This window comes from Aquila chrysaetos, chromosome 1 (genome assembly GCF_900496995.4).
Source record: "Aquila chrysaetos chrysaetos chromosome 1, bAquChr1.4, whole genome shotgun sequence".
Lineage (NCBI taxonomy): Eukaryota > Metazoa > Chordata > Aves > Accipitriformes > Accipitridae > Aquila > Aquila chrysaetos.
In genome coordinates this window covers 2,872,215-2,893,713 of record NC_044004.1, presented here as the reverse complement: position 1 = coordinate 2,893,713, position 21,499 = coordinate 2,872,215, and the positions used below count along the sequence as shown (strand labels likewise).

Sequence of the window (21,499 nt, the reverse complement as noted above, 5' to 3'; positions counted from 1 at the left end):
CACGAGAAACTTTTAGGCAGGAGAGATGGTTGGCTGAGCCGGCGGCTTTGGGTTTCGTCGGAGGCGACTGGGCTTCGTTAGCGCCAGAGAAGAACGAGACGGCTGCGCGGATGGGGAGCTCCTGCGGCAGCGATCGTTCCCCGGAGATCTGGGGCGGAGGAGGTGTGAGAGCTGAATCATGTCAGGATGGTTCACTGCAAACACGACAACACCACAGAATTGAGAGGGGTTTTGCTGCCTCTGAATCGTGGGATTTTTAGGAATCTTTTTGCCTATTTTCTAAGCGTTTATTATTTAAAGATGGGGGACTTCCTATTTTTGCTATAAATGGAGACGGATTACAAACTCCCACTGACGCAGACGAAGAGCAAGATCAGTTCGATGCTGATTGATACAAAGCCGTCTCAGTTGCTTGATGAGACTGCTATTTCCCATGACCAGAAAGCCACGAACATTAGGGGTTGCTCAGCAAGTAGGTGCTTTTAAGAGAGAATAAAGGTATTACATGCAAAGCTGAGTTGAGTCAGCTGGAGGCTCGTGACCCCAGAGAAACTGGCACACAACACCAGCGAGTAATGTCTGCTCCGCAGAGAGAAATTACTAATTAAGTGGCAGCAGCAGGGGGTTATGCAGGTGACAAAACCCTCTGCTGTCACCTTACTCCTCGGCACATCCAGGACACGCTGGAGACAGAACGTATGCGAGTGATTTTTCCTTCTGGCTTTTTTCTGAACAGCACTTTGAAGACCAGACCTCCTCGGGTTTAGGTATCTGAGTCTCAACCCTGTGACGGTCCACGCGGCTGCTGCGATAACCCCTCTAAAACCCACGTGTCTGCAGATCCTTTGTGTCGGCTTAGCTTTTTCCAGCCCATTTATTCAGTACTCTGCAAAGAGATTCACTCCACGAAATCATTAAGACGCACAATGAGACCAATTACGAGTCAGAAAGAGAACCTGACTTTAAACGTAATTTTATTAAGGCTTAAATGTCTATCAGCCAGACGGGAGCTGGTCCAGTCACACAACATAAACCGAGAGTGACGTTTGGTGTAATGCGATGGCTTTTCTACAAGAGTTTGTATGAGCAGGATGAGGTCGCTGCCGGTTACTCACGCATTAACCACGGCCTCTCTTCGTGACTTGCTGGACTCCAGGATGAACGACGTGCTCCTGCAGCACAGCGAGAGCACCGCAGGAGGGAGGGGAGTGAGGCGGGGAAGGGGAGAAGTCAGGTAGCTTGCATGTTGTCAATCACAAGGACTTTGCCTGGTCCACGACCGAATGGCTGCTCGTCAAATATGTAAATGGTTTTAACTCACAGGGAAGCTAAACTCACAGTCCAAAAGGCACCTATGCTAAACCACTGAGCCACTGGGATGGTGGTAAGAGGGCGGGTGCGACAGGTGGAAATCAGTTCTGTATAAATACATATTCCTTGTTAAAGAAGCTATGGCTTTTATTATCCTCAGATCGCTTTGCTCTGGCGCGATGCTCTAACCCCCCACCCCCCACTACTCTGTAAGCACAAGAAGACCAAGTCCTCTCCGCCATTACGGGTGCTCATCTGGCAAGCTCTCCAAAGGCCTTCGTCCTCCTACGGATCAATACGGACACAGGGAACAGCAGCGGCTCCTTGTTCTCGTCCTCCCGGCAGGCTCCGGCAGCCGAGGGGGTCAGAAGTGAACCCTCCTGACGTCGTGCGTGGCAGCCGACCTTTTACAACTCCCGCACAGTATTGACGATGGAGACTTCTGCTTCTCGGCCAAGCACGGGCGACACATGAGGTGGCCGCAGGGAAGCTGGTAAACGGACTCCGTTTTGAAATAAGAGGAGAAGGTTTTGCCGCAGGAAGCGCATCCTTGGGTCTGGCTGCTCCTGCCGTGCTCTGCAAAGGCGACAGGAGAAGCGGCTCGGTCGCGGGGGGTGACAAGCCCACGCTGTGCCACCCCTTACGTGCCCAATCCTGCCTACAAGCCGAGGGCCCCGCTTTCTGCAGATGTACGGCACAGCCGTAGGCGCTCACGGCTCAGGACCGTGGCCCGTTTTCTCTATCGCTACCGTAAGGAAAGGGATCGGTCTAGCTTCTGGGGCAGGTTGTGCTCAGAAGGGGCTGGATCACGTCAGCATTTGCACCATCAGGCTTTTAATTGAAGACAGATGACTGTAAAGGGCTTTTCACTTTTACTGAGACTAAATCGGCCTCCCTTCCGCTTTTCCAACGCTCGGATTAAAATCACTAATTCCCGAGTGAAATGCTTTAGGTATCATTTTGCATTCCTGTCACACGCTACCTATCAAGGGCTACTCAGGCAACTCTTAAAACAGCAGCAATTTTAAAGGGGACAGGAAAAAGCTTAATAGCTTAATGTCACTGCAAAACAGCAAAAGCTATTCAGAGAGAGAGAGAGAGAGAGGGACACTGGGAGCTGCACAGACCCGGCCCTTTCTCAGGGTCACTTGGTCCCTCTGAACCCTCTTCTCTGCCACGAGCAGGCAGATCCTCGCTCAGGGCAAGAAGAGGAGCAAGCCAGCAGTTAGGGCATCAGCCTGTGGAGGGACATATGAGGGTTCAATGCTTCCCTGCACCCCGAAGAAATGATGTTGGGAATGCGTACGCAGCTGGATTAGCGTGTCTAGCTAGCAGGTGGGATGAAAACTGCGAGGACTCAACAACCTGGCCTACATATATTCAAACCTGATGGGATTCTGGGCACACACTTGGCTGGTCAGCCTGTGATGTTGCTACCGTTACCTGTTCCTGTTAAGGGTCACCATGCTACACGGTATTTGCTAGATTTACACCTCTCGAGCTGCCTCTCCACACCAGACTCATTCCCCATCCACGTGACAACTGCCCAGCTTGCTCTGTGCAGCTAACAGGCAACATTTAAGCCACTCAGCCCAAATCGCAGAGCTCTGCAAAGAGCCAAAGACTCGACGCGGGGCGAGCTCTCAGTCTGAACTAACCTGGTGCAGGCTGGGCTGAGCACCGCGTCCCAGCGCAACGCATCCAGGATCGTCCTTGGGCAGCGCAGACAAGCGACAGCCAACAATGGGGGCAAATCATAGGACTCATGGTGAACCCTGCTCTGACTGTGGACACGGACAACATATCTCACTTTCTGGGGGTCAACATGGTCTAACCTGCCTCACTGGGAGAATAAACCATTAAAACTGCCAAGAGAAAAAAGCAGTAGTTAGGGATTCTTAAGTCAAGCTTGCTGGGAGACAATATAATACCTTTATACTGAATATATGTAATATTTTGGGGTCTGAAGAGGCATAGAAAGATGCTGAGCAGCAGCACAACCCTCCCTGTTAACCCAGTCCCAGTTCCCCTCTCTCGCTCCCAAAGGTGAACCAGCGGTGCTTGTTGCTTACCGAGGACGGTGCCCACGCTCCACGAACTGCTGCAGCCTCCCTCGCTTTGCGCCTGCTGCTGGCTTTTCATCAGCTTGGCCGTAAACGAGGGCATTGAGCTCAGCGCCGAGTTCAAGGCAGTGTCCAAACTCTCCGACAGTTTTTGTTCGTGAGAGACCGGATCTGCAAAGAGAAGCACAAGCTCGAGAAGCGGATGCTGGGAAAAAGAATGCGCAACTGAAATGCTGCTTTGCCCCTGAACATTTGGGACAACACTTGGGGTTTTAGGAGCCCTGGCACTTGTTTTCTTCAGAGGTCTCTTTTCCCCACTGAGGTGCCAGGATGGGGATGTAGCACCTCATCTCCTTTGGGTCCTAAAGACGAAAAGTCCTACGGATTACTGACAGACATTCACGTCATGCCCCAGTGCCAACAAACATTCAGGTGCCGGCTTCTACCTGCAGGTCTGAAAAAGGACAAAACTCCAAATAATCCCGAAACCCATTTCTCTCTGAAATCCCAGGCAGCTCCCTCGGCCTGCTCCACCGAGGGTCCCAGCCCAGTGCTCCCAGGCTTGCTTCCTGCAGCTAACTGGGAACATTTAAGCCACTAACAAAATCCGGGGGACTTATTTTTTTCTCTCTGTCCCAGTTCTGAGTCAAGGGATAAAGCCAAAGGCACAGGGTTGGACCACTCCCTGCAGCGTTTTGTCCTGTGCAATACGGAAGGCGTTAATTAAGACTATGCATTAAGAGAATGTTGTCTGCATCACTAATTCTGTTAAATCCATCTCCCAGAGGAAGACCTTTGAATTAGTGCTGCACATTTGCTACAGCAATCAAGGCTGATGAAATACTGAAGCATGAGCTCCCTGGGCCAAACACTGTGCTTTTATTTATGTACAGGCACGGCTCCCCTGGGAGCTCCAAGACCCCACAGGGCAGTCCCGGCTCCTGTGGGGCTGGGGCACATCCCCAGCGGGAGCTGTTACATGCCTCTTCAATAAAAATAACAAATGATTCCTCCTAAAACATGGAATGAGCTCTAGACTGAGAGATCAGAGCAGAAATGTACAGTCTGACTTCTTCCTACTCTTTCCGGTACCACCAAACATAATTATTTTCAACCAAGCCTTTAAAGAATTTGCTTAAAATCAAACGACCACCTAAGCTTTTTCCTTGAAACATTTTTGGGCAATTCTGGGAGAAAGGTGAAGGGAGTGACAGGTACCAGCAGGCACTAACAGCAGTCAGAAGCTGTGGGCCATTTTTTGACATGTTACAGACAACTAGAGAACACAAGAAAACTCGACTTACCTGCCTAGAGAGACAGCCCTTACGTGACCAGAAGCTACCCATGCACCGTGTACTTACACCGTCCTACTCAGACCAGACTGCTTGCAGCAGACGGCCTCACAGACACAGCTGCTCTCTTCAAGCTCATCTAAATACAAGATTGCTAAAGTCGTCTCTTTTCTACCTCCCAGCTTAAGTTTACCCTCCTCCTCCAGTGGGATTATTCCCTAAAGCAGTAACTCAGTTTAACGATACCAGAGAGAAGGTATGCAGTTCAGTTATACCCACGTAACAGTTGCACTGCCAGCAACTCCAATAACGTTTCAGGAATTCCTGTGCCAACAAGGGAAAAAGCAAACGTGGCAAAACAGATGTGGATTTGGGCGAAAGATCTAGGGTGGAGTCAAGAGGAGCAATTGCCTGGGAGCCACGCTCTTCACCACGGACGGGAGGCTGAAGGTACTAGCCATTAGAGAATAAACCACAAAGAGCAAACAGATTTTGGGGAGAGAGGTGTGAATCTCCTTGGAATTTAAACCACAGGTCACCTTTGCTTTCTGAAGTCCGTCGTCTCCTCGCCAGTCCTGCCCGCCCCAGCACTCGAATGCTGCTGGACCTACAAAGAGTATCCTACACGTCTGCTCCCAGCGCTCGGCGGATCCAAAGGTCTGCCTGCACTGCCGCAACGCTGCCTTGCCTGCCTGGTGAGAAGCTGTGGCGTGGCTGGGGACCGAGGTGGGTGAAAGTACTCAGCTTTTCAGGGAATTTATCTCAGGGTTGCAGCTCTGGACTGTTTTTCTGCCTCCTGGAGCTTATGCCCAGCGGTGCTGCTACCAGATCGCTGAGAAAAGCAAGGATAAAATTAAACCAGTGCCCATTTCCTTCCCCTGTAGGCACAAGTCAAGTCCCTTGCCTAATGTCACTACCTGGTTTTCTGCTTTAACTAACTGCAAACCCTGTGCAAGTCTCTCCCAGCCTGTGCTGTCTCCTCCCCGCTCTGAAGGCAGCACTGCCTGCCAATTCCCTTGTTGCCGTCGGTTCTAAGCCCTTGCGCTGCTGCACTAAGATTAGCACAGACCGGAGGCTGTGCAGCGACATGCTCCCCAAGCTCAGCCTCTGCCACAGGAAAAGCAGCCCCGTGAGAAGGTAAGGAGCCAGCGTGTCCCGGGGACACAACCTGTGCAATGACGCTGAGCGTGCAGGGAACCAGCTGCACCAAGAGCCCAGGCTGGCAGTTCCTGGCCAGGGAAATCCGTGAGCAGGATTAGTGCCCCATTCCTTCTTTCCTCCCCACCTCACTCCCGTGATAAGATCCACACCAGCCAGGACCCCCCCCCGTGCCATCACCACTGCACCACCAGACATTTCTTTTCCTGCTGTTGTATATTTTCTTGCTGATGGAAGAACAACATACTGGATGGCTGGGGTAATAAATCACCCGTGATAAAGAAACTTCAAACCAGCACACTGTGAGAAAAACACTGTCTCCATATGGACAGTGGCTTGAAAGCAAGAAGGAGAAAGGAAATAAATACAAACTAAAAGGGAAACACGGCGACCTGAGCAAACAAGAGGGCCGTGAAACAGACTGCACAGGTAACACAGCAAGAACAATGAGCCTAGAGAAGAGACAAAGTCAAAGAGAATGGGAGCAAGCACCATCCAGGATGGCAGGTTGTGCTGAGGAGCGGGGAGGTGAATGAGACGATGACCTGACTTCCACAACGTCTACCAACTGCAAAATACAACACCCTTAAAGCTTTCTAGAGGCGGGATGGGAATCTGTGCTGGAGCCTCCTGACTTGAAAACCTGGCCCCAGTCTGTCAAGACACTCAAGAAACACAAGTGACTTAGGGAGCCACGATACCTGTCGAACAGTCCATTTGGATCAAATGCGAGTCATTGTCAGTTTTCATTTTTTTAGCACTGTTCTCTGAGGTAGACATGACAAGTAAGTTTGTAGAAGAAAAATAGGGTGACTGCACGGAGCTCTGATCCATACAGTCCATTTTCCTTTTCAGAGAAGACATCGTTATGGAAGAAGGTACGAGCATTTCCGAGGCATGAGGCCTCCCGAGCAGGTTGGTGCCAGGGATGCTGTGCTGTAAGAGGAAGTGGTCTATCCTGGCCTTGAGGGTAGGGTGAGGTAGGGGCTGCGAGTGCTGGCTGAAGGCCACCCCAGTGAAAGGATCGCTGGGTACCCTGCCCCAAGACGCCTCACTCCGGTTGCATTTTTCCAAGGTGGTCTGGTCGATCACCTTCCCGGAGGGCAGGAGCATGGGGAAGGTCATGATCTCCAGAGTGATGGGGTCCAGGAATTCTTCAGGGATGTCTTGGACGACATCCACCAGCTTGCGGAGGGTCTGCTGCTCGCTGTCGTTGGCGCTGAAGGGCACGCAGTCGCTCTCCATCGGCGTCCAGAGCTCTGGCTTGAGGCTGCCGACATCCTGGGCGAAGAACTGGGAGGCTACCTGAAAGACACCCTCGATCACCTCCTGTGGGCACGATTTGGCAGGCTGTCCCCACACCTCCAGCCTCTTAATGCAAGGCAAGCCGCCTCCGGCCACGTGGGTGATGCAGATTTTTAAGTGCGACACGTTGCTGAGCGAGGCGGGCCCTTTGTTCCAGAGGTCTTGAGATGCAGAGCCAGGGTAGGAGAAGACATTTTCCATCTGATGGAAGGGAGGCCTCGGCTTGAAGCCTCTGTGGCCGAACGTCACTTTGCTTTGATTTTTTAAGACAGCTTTGCCCACCAGTGTGAAAGTGTCTTTGTCCGACACAGGCTGACCGGCCAGACCTGAGAACTGACCCTCAGGGCTCTGCCAAGAGGTTTTATTGCATGAGGTAGAGGTGTAAACTTCGAGCCCGGAGAAGGTTTGGTATCCCCCGGATGAGATGTCGATATTAATCCTGCAGATCTCAATGTTGAAGGGAAAAGAGATCGTAACGTGGACTGGAGGCTTGATAAAGTATTCGCTGCGGAAACCACGATTTCTCCTGGCAAGGTCTTCGGAGATCAGATTCTCCACTTCATAACCATCAGCAGAAATCTGTGTTTCAGGAGAAAACTGGATTTAATTTGAAGCAAGAAAATAAAAGGAAACTATAATTTCACAAGCACTTATATAGATTTTCAAGATGACACCAACTAGGAACCAAGGCTGCGGTTTCATGTGCCGCTGAGACAACAGAGGAGATCCCTGCTCCTGAGGCAGACCAGACCCACTCCCACCCTCCTCCAGCCACATGGTCCCACCTGCTCTTCTCTGCACCCTCTGTTACCCGGCCAGCCATTTGCAGAGCTGATTTCACTGCTAAAAGAGAGGAAAATTATGGACGGTTTGTGGTTTTGGCTGGGTCAGTGAACTAAATCAAGTGGGAGAGTGTGGCTGGGAGCAGAGCATGTGTGCGTGGGGCAGACGGGAGTCTCCTCTCTTTCAACAGTGGTGAAACATTATGCCAGCTTATCCTACCATGTGGAAATGTACTCTGAATCACGCAGTTACAGGATCCCAGAGAAACCTCTGGAGGTCAGCTAGCCAACTGTCTCCTCCTGCTCTGGGATCAATCCTACCCATCCCTGAGGGAGATTGGTCTAACCAGGCTGGGTTCCACCCCATGTCTCCTAGAAGATGCAATCCCACCCTCTGGTCTGCTCCTGGGCAGACTGGCTCTACCCACTCCCTCTTCTGGAAGCCCTGGGGCCTAAAAACTCTGCAGCACTTGCTAAATGAACAAATAACAGCAAGGAATATCTATTTATTCCACCTGCTTAATACGGTCACTCTACACCCTCCTGATCACAACAATCACACTGAACCTCATAGCACGGCCAGGTCTCAACACAGCACCTGGATGGATGGTCACGCTTGTACTGCTGTTTTTGCAGCACAATACTTACAAATCCAAGGCTGTCTTGGATTTTGGGGTGTGAGCTGGTGGGGAGACTTACAATTAAAAAGTTGCTTTGAATTAAAAACCAGTTAGTATCTAAGAGATTCCAACGATGCTGGGTGAAAACTTAATTACTTCTAGAGTACACTAACTTCAGCAAACATTGCCAAGAGCTGCATATTCTACTGGACAAAGGGAAAGCTCTAATATTGCAGGGAAAAAGGTATCTCAAGTCAAAGCACGCATACCCATAAGCACATAACATTGTCTCGTTATGAGATCCTGCAAAATTAGGCCTTCTTCCTTCCAACAATTAGTGTGTACCACATTAAAGCAGTCGCAGGAGGTTATACAGTGTTCTAACACCACCTGGCAAAGACTGACCAAAGCATAGACAGGACAAACCAAATTTTGAAGAGTAACTTCTGGGAAATCTCTCAATACTGATTTTTCAAAGTACTGAGCCTTCAGCTCCGCTTTTATCTTCACATGAGCTGCAGATCCCAAGCACCCAGACACGCGTTCTCTTAGTGCTCGCACATCAATGACTCTCTCAAGACCGAAGCACAAAAGGGGAAGCGGACCCAGGAGGACAGATTCCCAACATCGGTTCACAAAACCTCCTTGTTGGGAATGACAGGAGACTGGTGAGCTTGGAAGAGAAAGGTGTGAGCAGAACCACCCAAATCACAACCCTCCCACATCACCGGAAAATGATTTTAATTGACAAAAATGCTCTCAGCTCTGCAGACTGAAGAGCCTACAGCTTACCTAGGTTGGGACCGCATTTGTCCTCAACACTTCTGTCGCCAGTGGACATATACACAGCCTCCCATGTTAAAATCCCTCTCTGAACCAGCCAGACCACACAAAATGACGGGAGTTTACTGTGAGTTGCCTTTGCTTTGTTTTCTCAGGGTAGCCTGGCATGGCCACCCAAAAATCAGTCTTCCAGAAACACTGCTAATTATCACAGATGAGCAGCGAACAAGCCCTCTCCAGCCCCAACCAGCCCAGCATGCCACTTCCACCTAACTCCTCCATCCCTCCAGCTCCCTAAAACCCCACACATCATGACTTTACCTTGTTGCAGTGAATTCTTGGCTTGAACTGTGGGAGACAGACGTTTATTACCATCTTGGCAGTTGGAGAGAGCTCACTTTCTGAGCATCAGATTCAGCTTGTAAAAAAAAAAAAAGCAAAATAAAGAAAGTGAACATCAGTGAACAGTGGAAGGATCTCGTGTTTCGGAGCCTGTATGAATTACAAGCTCGGTAGTTCCTAAAATGCAGCTCAGATCTGAGTCCAGGAGGTGAAGCCAGTATAAACCCAAATTACTGTGGTGGACAGACGGGATCGAGAGAAAAAATTGCATTAATATTAATCAGTGAACCCCTGGAGAAATACCAAAGAGAAAATGGCTATTTTAACTAGAAATGTCTTACCTATGGATAGACTAGCAATTAGATCTGAAAGTTTATCAAAGAGGCAGGAGGTTTTGTAGATACAGTAAAGCATGAGAATATCACATGCGGTTGTCAAAGGAATTGGTGTGAGCTCTCAGCAGCCTCAGTCGGACCTGGAGGACACGGACGGGCTGCTCTGTGATCTGACGGGGGCATTCAGCACCGCAGCCCCGCACCGCTGCGAGGTGGAAAGAGCCGGTGTCCATTCCCACCGTGTGGCCTTGAACTGCCTGGTTTGTCTCCGTGCGCGCCACGTCTATCCGCTGCCTTCAGCGGTTTGAGGCAGGACCTGCCTGCGCTTTTGGACAACACCCAACGCAACAAGCTCAGACGGGGCCTCTTGGGACGAGGGTAACACCAGTCAGCACTAACACACCGCTGCCGCAAAGAGAAATGTTTCTTGAGGGCTTTGGGAGCCTCAGATGTAAGCTAAGATTAAACACAAATATTAATAATCGGTATTTAATAGCTCCAAGGGAGCAGAGGGCATTTAATAGCTCTGAGAGAGATTATCTGTGTTCTGAACACCGGCCCAGCTGATTCTTCTGACAACGTTCATTAACGAAACTCAAGTGAACGCACCTTCTTTTCCATTCAAAAAAATGTGACTCAAATTGGTTATATCAGAACCCTTTTAAGAATGAAATTATCTGCGAGGCAAAAGTTTTAACCTTACGTTAACCTTAGTTTTAATATGTCATTGCCCTGGGCAACCTCACAAATCAGGAACCCACGGCTTTCTTCAAGAACAAGCAGCCCTTTAATGATTTTCAACTGAAGCTGTTAGTTCAGCCAAAATGAAATTGGCCTTCTGGGGGCACGCCGGTCCGGCCACTGAAATGCAGAGCGTTAACGAGCTTGCTTTCCCTGCCTGCTAAGCGTGCGGGTGCAGTCCGGTCTGCCAACGATCGAGCGCAACAGTCTGAAACGAGAAATGTGGTACCCGCGGTACAAATCCCACGTACAAAAATCAACACAATAGAAGCCAAGCCTGCAGAGAGCAGAACTTGAAGGTTACAATGCTAATGTTTAACCAAAGCAGTGTGAACTTAGGGAAAGCTGCAGCTTGCCAGACAAGCACCCCTTCTAGCCCAATATTTGGTCTGACAGCCATCAGGAGCAATTCCTGCTCCTCAACAGGGAACACAGGAACAGGGCAAGTACAAACCAACGCTCCTCCAATACTACTTTCTTGGCTGCCTGAGCCCGAGAAGCTTCCAGTACAGGGCTGCCAGTGTGGAATTGTTCAAACAGGCTTTTAAACTGGTTTGACTTTTGGCACCTACATCTTGTGGGAATAAGATTGCTGGTTTAACTACAGGCTGTGTGACAAAACTACTCTTTTTGGTTCATTTTGAACCTGTTGCCTGGTATATTAGCTTGGCCCTCAACACTGGTATTATGGAAAATGGCAAATTAACTCTCTTTGCTCCCTTTCTTGGAATGACTCAAGATTCACTCTCTGTTCTATTTCTCCTCGTATCTCTTTCCTGGGCTGAAGACTTCTCCATTCCAATCTGACCATACTGGTGCATTCGCATTCAGCAAGTCTCGGTGAGACCTTCCCTCAATGTCGGTGAGCAGGGAGAGGCACCTTCACCTCTGCACCCCCGCAAAATCATCGCTTTAAAAACTCACTTCTCATGAGCCGCTGTCTACTGAGATCCTGCCTACAGCAGATGTCAAATTCTCCCTCGGACATTGCGCTATGCAACCTCCTCTTTCTAAGTGCTGCCTCATGCTAGGCAAATCACAGATGGGTGCAAGCCATCCCTCAGGACAGACTCACGTCTTCTTCCAAGCCTAGGGCTGTTACTGAGGTTGCATTCTAAATCTTCATCCTTTTCTACCATGCTTTTAATAATCTGTGGCAATTAGCTCTGGTTAATTACAAACAATTTATTCTCTCACTCAACTTGCTGTCTTTCAATTCAGTTCCTCCTTGTTCTGCAGCACAAGGAGCTATGTATGTATATATAGGTGTATTTTACAGGATTTTCTCTTACCTGTTTGTGACCCTGACAGACTTAAACAACTCAGGCTAATTTTTCCAGGTTCACCATCTTGCTAAGAAAAGGCACTATTCTGCACGTCCAAGTCACTGCTCTCCTTTCTTCTGAAAAGCTCTGCTGCACTCTTGCTTCACAGCTAAAGTTGGTCACTGAGTTGCTTTTACCCATGGCTGTGTTTTTTTCACTCTTCCCATGAAAACACAACTCAGAAGACAGACAGTGGGGATGAAGGGACAGATTAAATGAGAAACTGGAATAAGACTAGGACTAAGCTTCTGTGTAAAGAAGGAAAGCGAGAGCTGGCTGGACACACTGTGATAGGAAAGTAAAGGGGCTGGCTGAGGCCAGAGAGGCAGGCTGGGAACAAGAATCAGCAGGGACAGGCAAAAGCAGGCGAGATGAACTGATCAGAGCAGCAGCCAGATTCAGATGGGGACAGTGAGCCCCGGACCCCTCTAGCAAAGAGCCTGGGAAATGCAGACTGTGAAAAGCTCTGGAAAAAGAATGGGATGGAGCAGCAGATGTGGCTTCCCACGGCTACTGATGCCATTACACCCCAAACTTGTGTGGAGGTCTCCTGTGCTAGTGACAACTCACGTGGTTGTGGCACGAGGAAGGATCTGAATTTATGAACACTTTAAAAATTCAACACCTGCAAAACTGCATTACTAAAGTCATTACTCATCAAAACAACCAACTCAAAGATCACGAAGGACTTAAAGACTATGAAGTGCCATCAGGACGCCACAAAAGCGTCCATCTCTCTCGAGTGCGTGCCTTCCCTAAGGTGAATGAAGATCTTTCGACTAGGTGGTGAAATGCAGACCTGAAGGACTGCACTCTGTCCTTTTCTATACCAGCAAGATCCTCTGTGGTCTTGGGCAAGTAATTTAAAACCAGGCTTTTTGGAGCTACTCACTAAGTGCCTTCCTGGTGTCCTACCCAAGACTAGAGAGCTGCTGCAGTAAGGAACGTGCATAGTCGTCATTGAACTAAGGTGCTCCATAACGCTGAGTATTTGAGAGAGGAAAAAAACGAGCCCAGACATTTGAAACCAGGCAGCCAAAATGAGCTAATATACAGCATCTGTCTTGGGACAGCAACCTGCTTACTGCCACCTCTCTTCCCCATCCTCCACCTCAGGATTAATTTCAGCACCTTGAAATGCTGCACGGCAAAATCGCCAGAACAGCTCAGCTGCCTTTGCAGTGGGAATGGGAGTTTCATCTGCTGCTCCATGTGAAATAATCCCTTCAGCTCTGCTCAGATGCAGAGTCTGCCCTGTGCACCTCAGGAAACATCCCTCCCCTCGGCAAGAACCACCACCTGAAAGCTCAGGAAGATGCCAGCAACTCTGTCCTCACAGTGACATGCAGAAATCAGACACCAGGCCACATCCTGAGCAAGAAAATAACACAGTGAGCCATGTGATGGAGGGTGAAACCAGCAGCCTCCAGAGCAGATGCTTCACACAGCCAGAGTTTGCAGTCTGGTTTGCACAGGACTCATCTTCACCCAGGCAGGGGAATCACCTGGATTTGTCAGCCCCATTCGGTGGCAGACGGTATCAACAGGGTGAACACGATGCAAATCCTCTCTGCCAGGCATTGCTGAGAGCCGAGCATGAAATTAATGTCTCAGGGTCAGAGCACCCCAACCCTCAGCCCCAGCTTCCATCTCACCACTCAGCTTTCATGCTCTGTCCTGCTCGTGCACAGCTCCTAAAGGAAAAACTCAGACTGCCTGACTACCAGCCCCAGCTTGACAGTGATGGAAACAGTAAGGAAATACATATGTGCATTCCTAGCACCCAGCTCAGCTTCATGACTAAAGATCATCCCAATTCCCTCCCAAATACCACCGTTCTGCTCTCACAGAGCCACCAAATCCATCCAGTTTCATTTAGGGTGGAGAAAAAGGTAATCACAGAGAAAAATGAATAGGACAGTAGTTTTTATTTGTCATGGAAGCATTTGAGGATGTATGTACAAAAGGAGAGTGTGGGACATATGACTGTCAGCAGAGCAGAACTGACTAACACAGCAAGGCAGCCTGAGCACACAGAGGACCTGCCAAAAACTTAACCAACACTCAGAGACCATTTTAATCAGTAAACAGAAAGAGAGATGCATCTGGGAGGCAGTGTCAGCCTCTGAGCGAGCACTATACCAGACTAGCCAGGCCTGCTACGCAGCGCTGGGTCAAACACTTTGTAATGGAGGTAGCTCAGTTTCTCCAAACGCGTGCGTTTGAGCAGAGGAAACCATTCCCAGAAGGGAAGCTCAACCACCACGTACCCCAGCTGCTGCAGCTGCCGCCGTTTCAAGCAGTGCAGCCCCAAGAGCCGCTTGGAGCAGTAGCAGTAGTGGTTTCGGTTGGACACCTGAATCGCCAGTTTCACCTGCTGAGGCTGCCGGTTCAGTGTAAGAGATGGGGGGACTTCAAGACAGCGCTCCGATTTAGGCTCAACTTGCAATCTGGCACCTGCAAGAAGAGCTCCACCTGAAAGCGCAGCACTATCCCCTGCATTTGGTGTTCCTGCTTCTTCCCTCCACTCCTGCCCAGGAGTCCTGGCTTCATTTTCCACTTCCACAGGAGACTGGCTATTACATCTCCCTTTTATAAGCTGAGTCATTAAGTCATCTGTTAGACTAACTCCGAAGTCTTTCAGTTTCTTATCTGTAATAGGGTCCTTTAAGTTGAAAGGGATGGGATGTCCATCCATAGCCAAATGAACCTCTAGATCACTCGATCTCGTGTGAGGCAGGATCATGTGGTTTTTCACATATTCGGGGCCACCTAACATGCTCTCGAGAAGAGACGCAGCTTCCACAATTTCAGGCCTGACATAGATTTCCTGCTCTGCAAAATTCAAAACCATCTCGGTCATCTCTTGATAAAGCTGAGGTGGAAGGCGGCTGCCTTGGTAGCTCGGGCACTCAATTTCAACACTCTTACTAAGCGTGAACAGGTCCTTTTTGAGCTCATACTTACTACCTCTTGTTTTCTGGACAAACTCATCCCTCAAAGCATAGTCTATCAGGTCCTCTGGGAAGCGTTTGACAAATGCCAGGCCAAGCAAACCAGTAAGGAGATGCTCTGGATACTTCCTAAATTCATGGAGTTTCCTATGCATCTGCTCTATCAGGCTGGAGTAAAACTCTTCCTCGTTCGGCGGTTCATAGTCCAGGCATCCGAACGACCACAAGAACTTGGCAGCATCTTTGCTTCGGCAGTAAGTCACCTTAGAAGGCAAAGACATGGCTGCAGCAGCCATAATGCCCTCGTCAAAGTAGTGTAGGGATGAACAGGTAAGAGTGATGTGCATGATGCCCTGGATGTTTACTGTAGGAATCCGAGCGGGAATAACCTTCCCAAGTTCCTTCAAGAGGGGTAAGTGGTCCACGCGACTGTAGCGGAGTACTTTAAGCACGTTCACCAAAGCGTAAGTGCTCATGTCTTCCATCTGCAGGTAGACTCTGTCTGCAATTTTTCTCATGACGTGGTCAGAGATACCACTGAGGGACTTGAAGAGCCCTAAGCAGACAGCACCCACCTCCTCCAAGGTGAAGGAGTCCAAGTACTTCAAAATCATGCTCTCCACCTTCTGCGTCAAGTCTGCGGGTGACCTCCGGCCTTCACCTATGATATAAAGAAGCTGAACAAACTGGGGCAAAGTGAGGTCTTTCCAGTGCATGTTGGCATAGCTGAACAAAATGCTCAGGTAGGAAGGCACGCTACGCTCCAGACAGCGCCAGCAATCAGCCACCAGCAGCAGCTGGTCCAGGTTCATGTCCCACACTCGCCGGCAGAATTCATTCTCGCATGCGTTCAGCAGAGGGTGGGTGGGTGGAACAACCAAACGAACACAAGCTTTCAAAATATCGATGAGTTCTGAAGTACTGAACAACCCGATGTTTTTGACAGCACAGCGACACAGTGTATTAAACCTGGGTTCGGACACCAATGCGGCATGTTGTTCCACTGGCAAACGACTCAGCTTGCAAAAATAATCTGTGATAGTTCCTGGGCTCTGGCTGCCCTTGCATACGGCCACACTGTGTAAAATCGAGTCACCTTCTTCTAAAGGAAGGGTCTCTACTGGCTCAAACTTGTCATAGCTGAGAGATTTGTATTCAGGCCTCCCCTTCTGAAACACACGAGGGTCCTCCTTGGAGTCATGCATCTCTCTTCTATCCTCTTCTGTCTCCTCCTTGGTTTGTGCCACAGAAAGGCACGCCGAGATGGTCTGCTTGAGGAGCGGTTTGGAGTTGGGCTTTGGCAGGGCATTTCTGACGGAAGGCAAAGCTTGAGAAGAGGCGTTACCGAATGTATGCTGAACCTGTGCCCTGCCAGGGCTGGTGAAAGTGTCACCGAGAGCCTGGCCACTGCTCCCAGCAGCGTGCTGCTGGGAGGCAGCTCTGCTTTTGGCATAGGCAGATGGATTATACAATACTCTGTAGTCCAGTGGATTCAGCAACTGGATTGTAGCTGCAGATTCGCTTCTGGTGTTGGCCGTTTCTGGGTTCTCTTCCTTTTCCTGCTCACTTTTGCTGCTTCCGCTCTTGGCCTTGCACTTGGCTGTAGTCGAAAATGCAGTCACCCTGCTCAGTCTTGGAAATCTTCGGCATATTAGCACTGTAGCCATGGATCACAATTTACTGGGGTCAGAATTGCTTCCAGGTACTGAAAAAAGGGCAGACGAAGAATGAGTGGCTTCCACCTAACACGAAGCACTTTTTAATCTATCCTTTACGCTACCAAAAGTGAGGCGATGCCAGTGTTTCCCCTAGCCGAGGCGGCTGTTTCCCTGCAACGCCGTAAGGCAGCTGCTATCGAACATCACCTCATGCAAAGGCAGTTCAAGACAAGCACCCAGGTGACCTGACATACCCGAAGTCAGGGTACATGGCAGACGGGTACTACCTGCTACTCAGCAGCTACAAGTAACCTGGCAGAGACTGTGGGAGTTAAGAAAAAAGTCATCGCTTTTTCATTTTTAAGAGACCCAAACTGCTTTTTTTTCATTCTAAACAATGAAAACATATTTTTGCAGTAGAGCTGCAGCTTCAAGAGATTTTATGTATTCAAAGAGAGCATTCTGCTACTTCAGTCACCATAGTCTGAAACACTAACCACCACCCCCCGACAAGTTGTCGAAATATCCAGGGTGCCACACTGCTCTTCGCACCTGGAGACAGCATGTGGAGGCTCTGAGCAAAGTCTCCGCAAAACCAGTCCACAGAGTGAAAGCTGGCCCGTAACCTGAAGATAAAGATTAGCTGAGAGGAGAAATGTGGCCCCAGAACAAAGGGAAGAGTATGGGAGAAGTAACACAAATCATCATGAGATGCTACATCTCGAGTTGAGAAGCAGAGGGAACAGAACTTTATGCTTCAGACTTGGGAGAATCTCCCATAGTTTTAGGGTGCAGAAGGCTTAAAAATGCCTGGCGCCTTCCTAACTCCTGCCTAAACCAGCTACAGCACAGAGAGCGAGGATGAGAAATTTGTCAGGAGTTAAGCTGCATGCTGCCAGCCTGCAGCGGCTGCCAAACGAGCCTGTTTACAATGATTCAGATGCTGATTTAAAAAAAAAGCACCAGCTCAGCGCTCTGTGTAGCACACCCTTATCCCACCACATGTGGCCAACCCCAAAGATGCATTAGATCAGACATTTTCAACTTCTTTAAAATCCTTTGTGCTCTCACTACCACAGAGCGCCGAGCAATCAGGAAAGCCGAAGCCTGGCAGAGACACTGCAACAGCGATACGCATTAGCTTCTGTGCTCCCTGTGTGGGGGAAATAAATCCTTTATGGGCATCCCTCTGAGCTCAGCTTATACATGTGGCTTCCTGATTAGGGCTAGATCAAGATGTCGAATTGGTGCAGGCAAACTCAGTTTTGCAGCAGCAAAATGGATGCCTTGGGGGAAGAAGAGGTGGGATGAACGCTGTGGCTTTGGGGTATCTGAGTAGGAGAGGGCTGCGGTGGGATGGGGGATCACATGCAGCTCTGGCTGAACGTAAGCTGGATTTTTTTTGAGTACAAGAATCCCCACCGTCTCCCATGACCCATTAGATGATCTACTCCTGCATCGCAATGGTGATGCATCACCTCCTCTCAAGGAAGGGTGAGATAGGAAGGGAGGGAGGACGGGGAGAGTCAAAGTGATGGTCTTTGCTCCCTCTTGGTGCCAGATGTGGGGTACTGCCTCCTGGGGGGATGGTTCCCCGCAGCAGCCTCTGCTGTCTCTTGTGCGCCCTGAACTTTCTCACAGCAGCAAAATCAGTAACAGGAGCAGACAGGCAGGCAAGACATCTCTGATCTGGCACAGGCACCAGCAGCCTGCTGCTCTCTGCAGGCTGTTTTCTCACCAGGTAGCTTTACCTCTGTCTTGTTGAGGCTTGGCTTCTGTCTGAGGACAGGATCTCAGCACAGAGTTGGCACGGGAGCGCTCCTGATTTGCTCCAGTGCAAAGTCAAATGGCTCAATTCAGTCCTTTGGGACCAACCACGTTGACTTGCACTGAGGCAGCCGAGGAGATCTCACATCCTCTGCTCCACAGGCAGAGCTTGGGGGCAGCAACCACTAGCTGCTGGGTGAGGAGAAGCTGCCGGAGCAGTACCCCTCTCAGCCACCCCAGGAGGAGAGGTGAAAAAAGCAATCTGGGTGGAGAACAGGAGGCTCTGGGGGAAAAAGAAGGAAGGCAAGCTGAAATGAAGATTTCTGGAGACCGCCACGCAAGGAGGAGGGTACGATAAAGAGGCCAATGCATTTTTAAGATGACTAGCAAATGGCTGACAAATATCGTGAGATGCTCAATTGCTGCTAAGCTTGCTGGGCACCTTATTTGTATCTCAAAGCACACCACGAGGCAGCCCCCTGGTGCAGATCAGGCTCTGCTCCACAGACCCCAGGCACTGCTGACCCTTACAGCAGCGCTACTCCCCAGCAGCCAGGCAGCTGCAAGGTCACGGCCGTCCCCTTCCAGCGCGAGAAGTCAAATCGCGACAGGCAGGAGAGACTACCTCTTCCAAACTGTCTTGCGAGCAAAGGAAAGGAAAAGCCCCCTCAGAACCTGAGCAGTAAAACCTGAGCCAAGAGCTGTGACACTGCGGCACAGCCCAGTCCTCACAAAGCCAGCAGCAGCAGCAAGCAGGAGCTGGATTTCAAAGCTCTGCTGTTTAGCACAAAGAAATGTTTGATGAAAATATCGTTTCTGGCTCTACTGGCTGTGATGTCCAGCCTGAACTGGCCGCACGTGACAGATGCCATCTTCATGTGGCTGCAGACAGGCAGCCGTGAAGTGGGCAAGGCTCAGATCTGCACCGTGGCTGGGGGAAGGAGACGCCATCCCCTCTGACACCATCCCCTCTTCTAGCACCTCACAGAGCTTGTCCTGGAGGACACTCGGAGGGGCTGGTTCAAGCTGCAAAAATGATCTGGGACAAGAGAAGGTTTAGCCTATCTAGGCTTTCCGAGAGACTTTCTTGTCTGACTGTATTTTGCATGTTTTCTATCTATTATTCTATTATTGAGAGACTGACAAGCACTATGGAGACACACGCGTTTTATTTAAAACAAGTTCTATTTGCTGTTGAAAGGCGATACTACCTATGAAATCCAGCACTCTGCTGTTACCAGAAACACCCCTCTCGGTGATGACAGCCCCACTTCAAAGACAGAGAATCAAAGCCACAGCGTTCCCGCACCGAAGTCTCCGAAGGTGAACGTCGCGTGCTGCTAAGAATACCATCCACGTAGTTTAGCGTTAAGCTGTGATGCATTTGGGAAGCTACTGAGTGAAGAGAATATTCCTCTCCTCCCTTGCTCCAAATCCAGCAAAAAATGAGACGACCATGCGCAGGGGAGCGAGGTCGGGCTGGGTGAGATACTTCAAGCACCTTTGAAAGAAACAGGCTGGGTCCAAGTGGCCTTTTGCCCATGATTTTCACCCACTCCCAGCCTAAATCTTTGTGATCTTTGAAGTTTCTACAGCATTTTTCTTCCAACTCAACCTACACCTCTCCTCCATTTTCCTCTCTTACTTTTACCCTGAGTAATTGGCCTTCCTTCCTCCTCCCACTGTGCTTCTCTTCTCGTTTGTACACAGCCAAACTCCTTCCCACCTCTGGGCAAGTCTCTCCAGAAATTTCGCTACCAGTGACTCCAAAAAGCCAGTCAGAAAGTGAGTTTTGGAGCTGGGCCCTGCAGCCTGCGAATGCACTTGATGGAGGTCCTCTGGGATGGAAACATCTTTGTGTACTTGTCTGTGTGTCACACTTACAGCTGAGCTCTCGGCCAAGAGTGCAACTGCACAGCTGAGCGTTAGCTGAACACCAGGGAAAACAACATTCCTGGAGGGATGCCACCCGTCTCCGAGTATCAGCTCTGTGAAAGGGGATAGAGGTGCACCCTGAAATGCTGTCTGGGCTTTTGGTCCCTCTGAAATCCTGAGAGGGACTCCTCACGGGATCCACGCTAGGAGACCACCCACCACTGCAGCGCACCACCCCGCCCCGTGCTTTCCCCCTGCCCAGCACCACTGACAATAAAAGGGCAGACGGCATCTCCTCGGCACGCGTGAGGAACTCCAGGTCCCAGCAGTGCAACGTTTGGGGGGAAACACCTCGTTTTGGCCAAGAGCCTACACTGAACACCTGTACCTGGGCTGAAGACAGAAAGAACAGAAAAGGAGTGGTGGTTTCCCCCCCCCCCAAGAGATTACGACGTCAGAGTGCAAACCCGTCACTTCTTTTGTTTGTCTCTGCTTTTTCCCCCCCACCACCTCCCTCCCTTTTAGGTCCCCACCGGCAGCAGGCAGGACGAAGGGCTCGGCCACCCCCGGGGGGGGGGCAGAGCGGCCGCCCGGCGGGCCCCGCCGGCAGCACCGAGCCCCGCCACTCCCCCAGACGGCTGTACCTGCACGGACAGAACACCTAACCACACACATCCACACACACCAGTGGGGCAGTGACACCCCCATTGCTGCCGCCCCCGGGCACGGCCTTGGGGGGGCGGAGGGGGCTCCGCGCATGCGCCTGTGCCCGCTTCGCCCCTGCCCGCTGAGGGGGGGCGGCGAAGGGAAGGGGGAGAGGAGGGAGAAGGGGACGTGGCGACCCGCACTGCTTGCCCGCCCGCCCGCCCGCCCGGTCGCACTCACCGGGGCCCGGCGCCCGCCGCCGGTTCTGGCCCTGCCGCCCTGCCAGCCCCGTCCTCCCCCGTCGTTTCCGTCGCCAGCTTCCGGTCACCTGACGGCGACGCGCTTCCGGAAGTACGGGAGCCGAAGAAGGCCGAGCGGCGGTCGGGCAAACGGAGGGGCGGCCGGCGGGTGGCGCCGGCGGCGCGGCGGCCCGGCCCCCCTCCACGTGATGAAGGGAGGGGGAGTCATGTGACACGGGAGGGGGGATCACGTGGCTGTCCAGGGCCGGGGAAGGAGGAGGGAGGCCGCCATGTCGGTGCGGCG

The 21,499-nt window shown here is 50.8% G+C and overlaps 2 protein-coding genes across 15 annotated transcripts; both read right to left on the bottom strand.

The window, feature by feature from the left end:
- Positions 1 to 957: 957 nt before the first annotated feature.
- UBOX5 (U-box domain containing 5) lies at positions 958 to 9,733 on the bottom strand. Of its 6 annotated transcripts, none has more exons than XM_030013066.2 (5): positions 9,636 to 9,733; positions 6,526 to 7,708; positions 3,384 to 3,545; positions 2,970 to 3,049; positions 958 to 1,887 (listed from the first exon to the last, which is right to left on the bottom strand). In XM_030013066.2, the coding sequence occupies exons 1-5, from the start codon at positions 9,687 to 9,689 to the stop codon at positions 1,597 to 1,599; spliced, it is 1,770 nt and encodes a 589-aa protein (XP_029868926.1). In that variant the 5' UTR covers positions 9,690 to 9,733; the 3' UTR covers positions 958 to 1,596. The 6 variants fall into 6 exon arrangements, with proteins under 6 accessions (XP_029868926.1, XP_040976463.1, XP_029868935.1 ...); XM_041120529.1 differs by lacking the exon at positions 9,636 to 9,733 and adding an exon at positions 7,784 to 7,926; XM_030013075.2 differs by lacking the exon at positions 2,970 to 3,049.
- Positions 9,644 to 21,295, bottom strand: FASTKD5 (FAST kinase domains 5). Of its 9 annotated transcripts, XM_030013012.2 has the most exons (4): positions 21,197 to 21,265; positions 20,584 to 20,704; positions 17,222 to 17,295; positions 13,967 to 16,716 (listed from the first exon to the last, which is right to left on the bottom strand). In XM_030013012.2, exon 4 carries the CDS (start codon positions 16,676 to 16,678, stop codon positions 14,204 to 14,206), a length of 2,475 nt encoding a protein of 824 aa, XP_029868872.1. In that variant the 5' UTR covers positions 16,679 to 16,716; positions 17,222 to 17,295; positions 20,584 to 20,704; positions 21,197 to 21,265; the 3' UTR covers positions 13,967 to 14,203. The 9 variants fall into 9 exon arrangements, with proteins under 9 accessions (XP_040976447.1, XP_040976361.1, XP_040976402.1 ...); XM_041120513.1 differs by lacking the exons at positions 17,222 to 17,295; positions 20,584 to 20,704; positions 21,197 to 21,265 and adding exons at positions 9,644 to 9,732; positions 18,421 to 18,506 and having other exon boundaries at positions 14,328 to 16,716; XM_041120427.1 differs by lacking the exons at positions 17,222 to 17,295; positions 20,584 to 20,704; positions 21,197 to 21,265 and adding exons at positions 10,340 to 10,447; positions 18,421 to 18,506 and having other exon boundaries at positions 14,328 to 16,716.
- Between the last annotated feature and the right edge of the window lie 204 nt (positions 21,296 to 21,499).

Coding starts and splice junctions, on each gene's coding strand:
- FASTKD5 (XM_030013004.1), bottom strand. CDS start 16,678: ATGGCTACAGTGCTAATATGCCGAAGATTTCCAAGACTGAGCAGGGTG.
- UBOX5 (XM_041120529.1), bottom strand. CDS start 7,906: ATGTGGCTGGAGGAGGGTGGGAGTGGGTCTGGTCTGCCTCAGGAGCAG. Junction 7,709..7,783: donor GTGTCATCTTGAAAATCTAT/ATAAGTGCTTGT, acceptor CCTGAAACACAG/ATTTCTGCTGATGGTTATGA. Junction 3,546..6,525: donor CCAAATGGACTGTTCGACAG/GTATCGTGGCTC, acceptor TTCTCTTTGCAG/ATCCGGTCTCTCACGAACAA.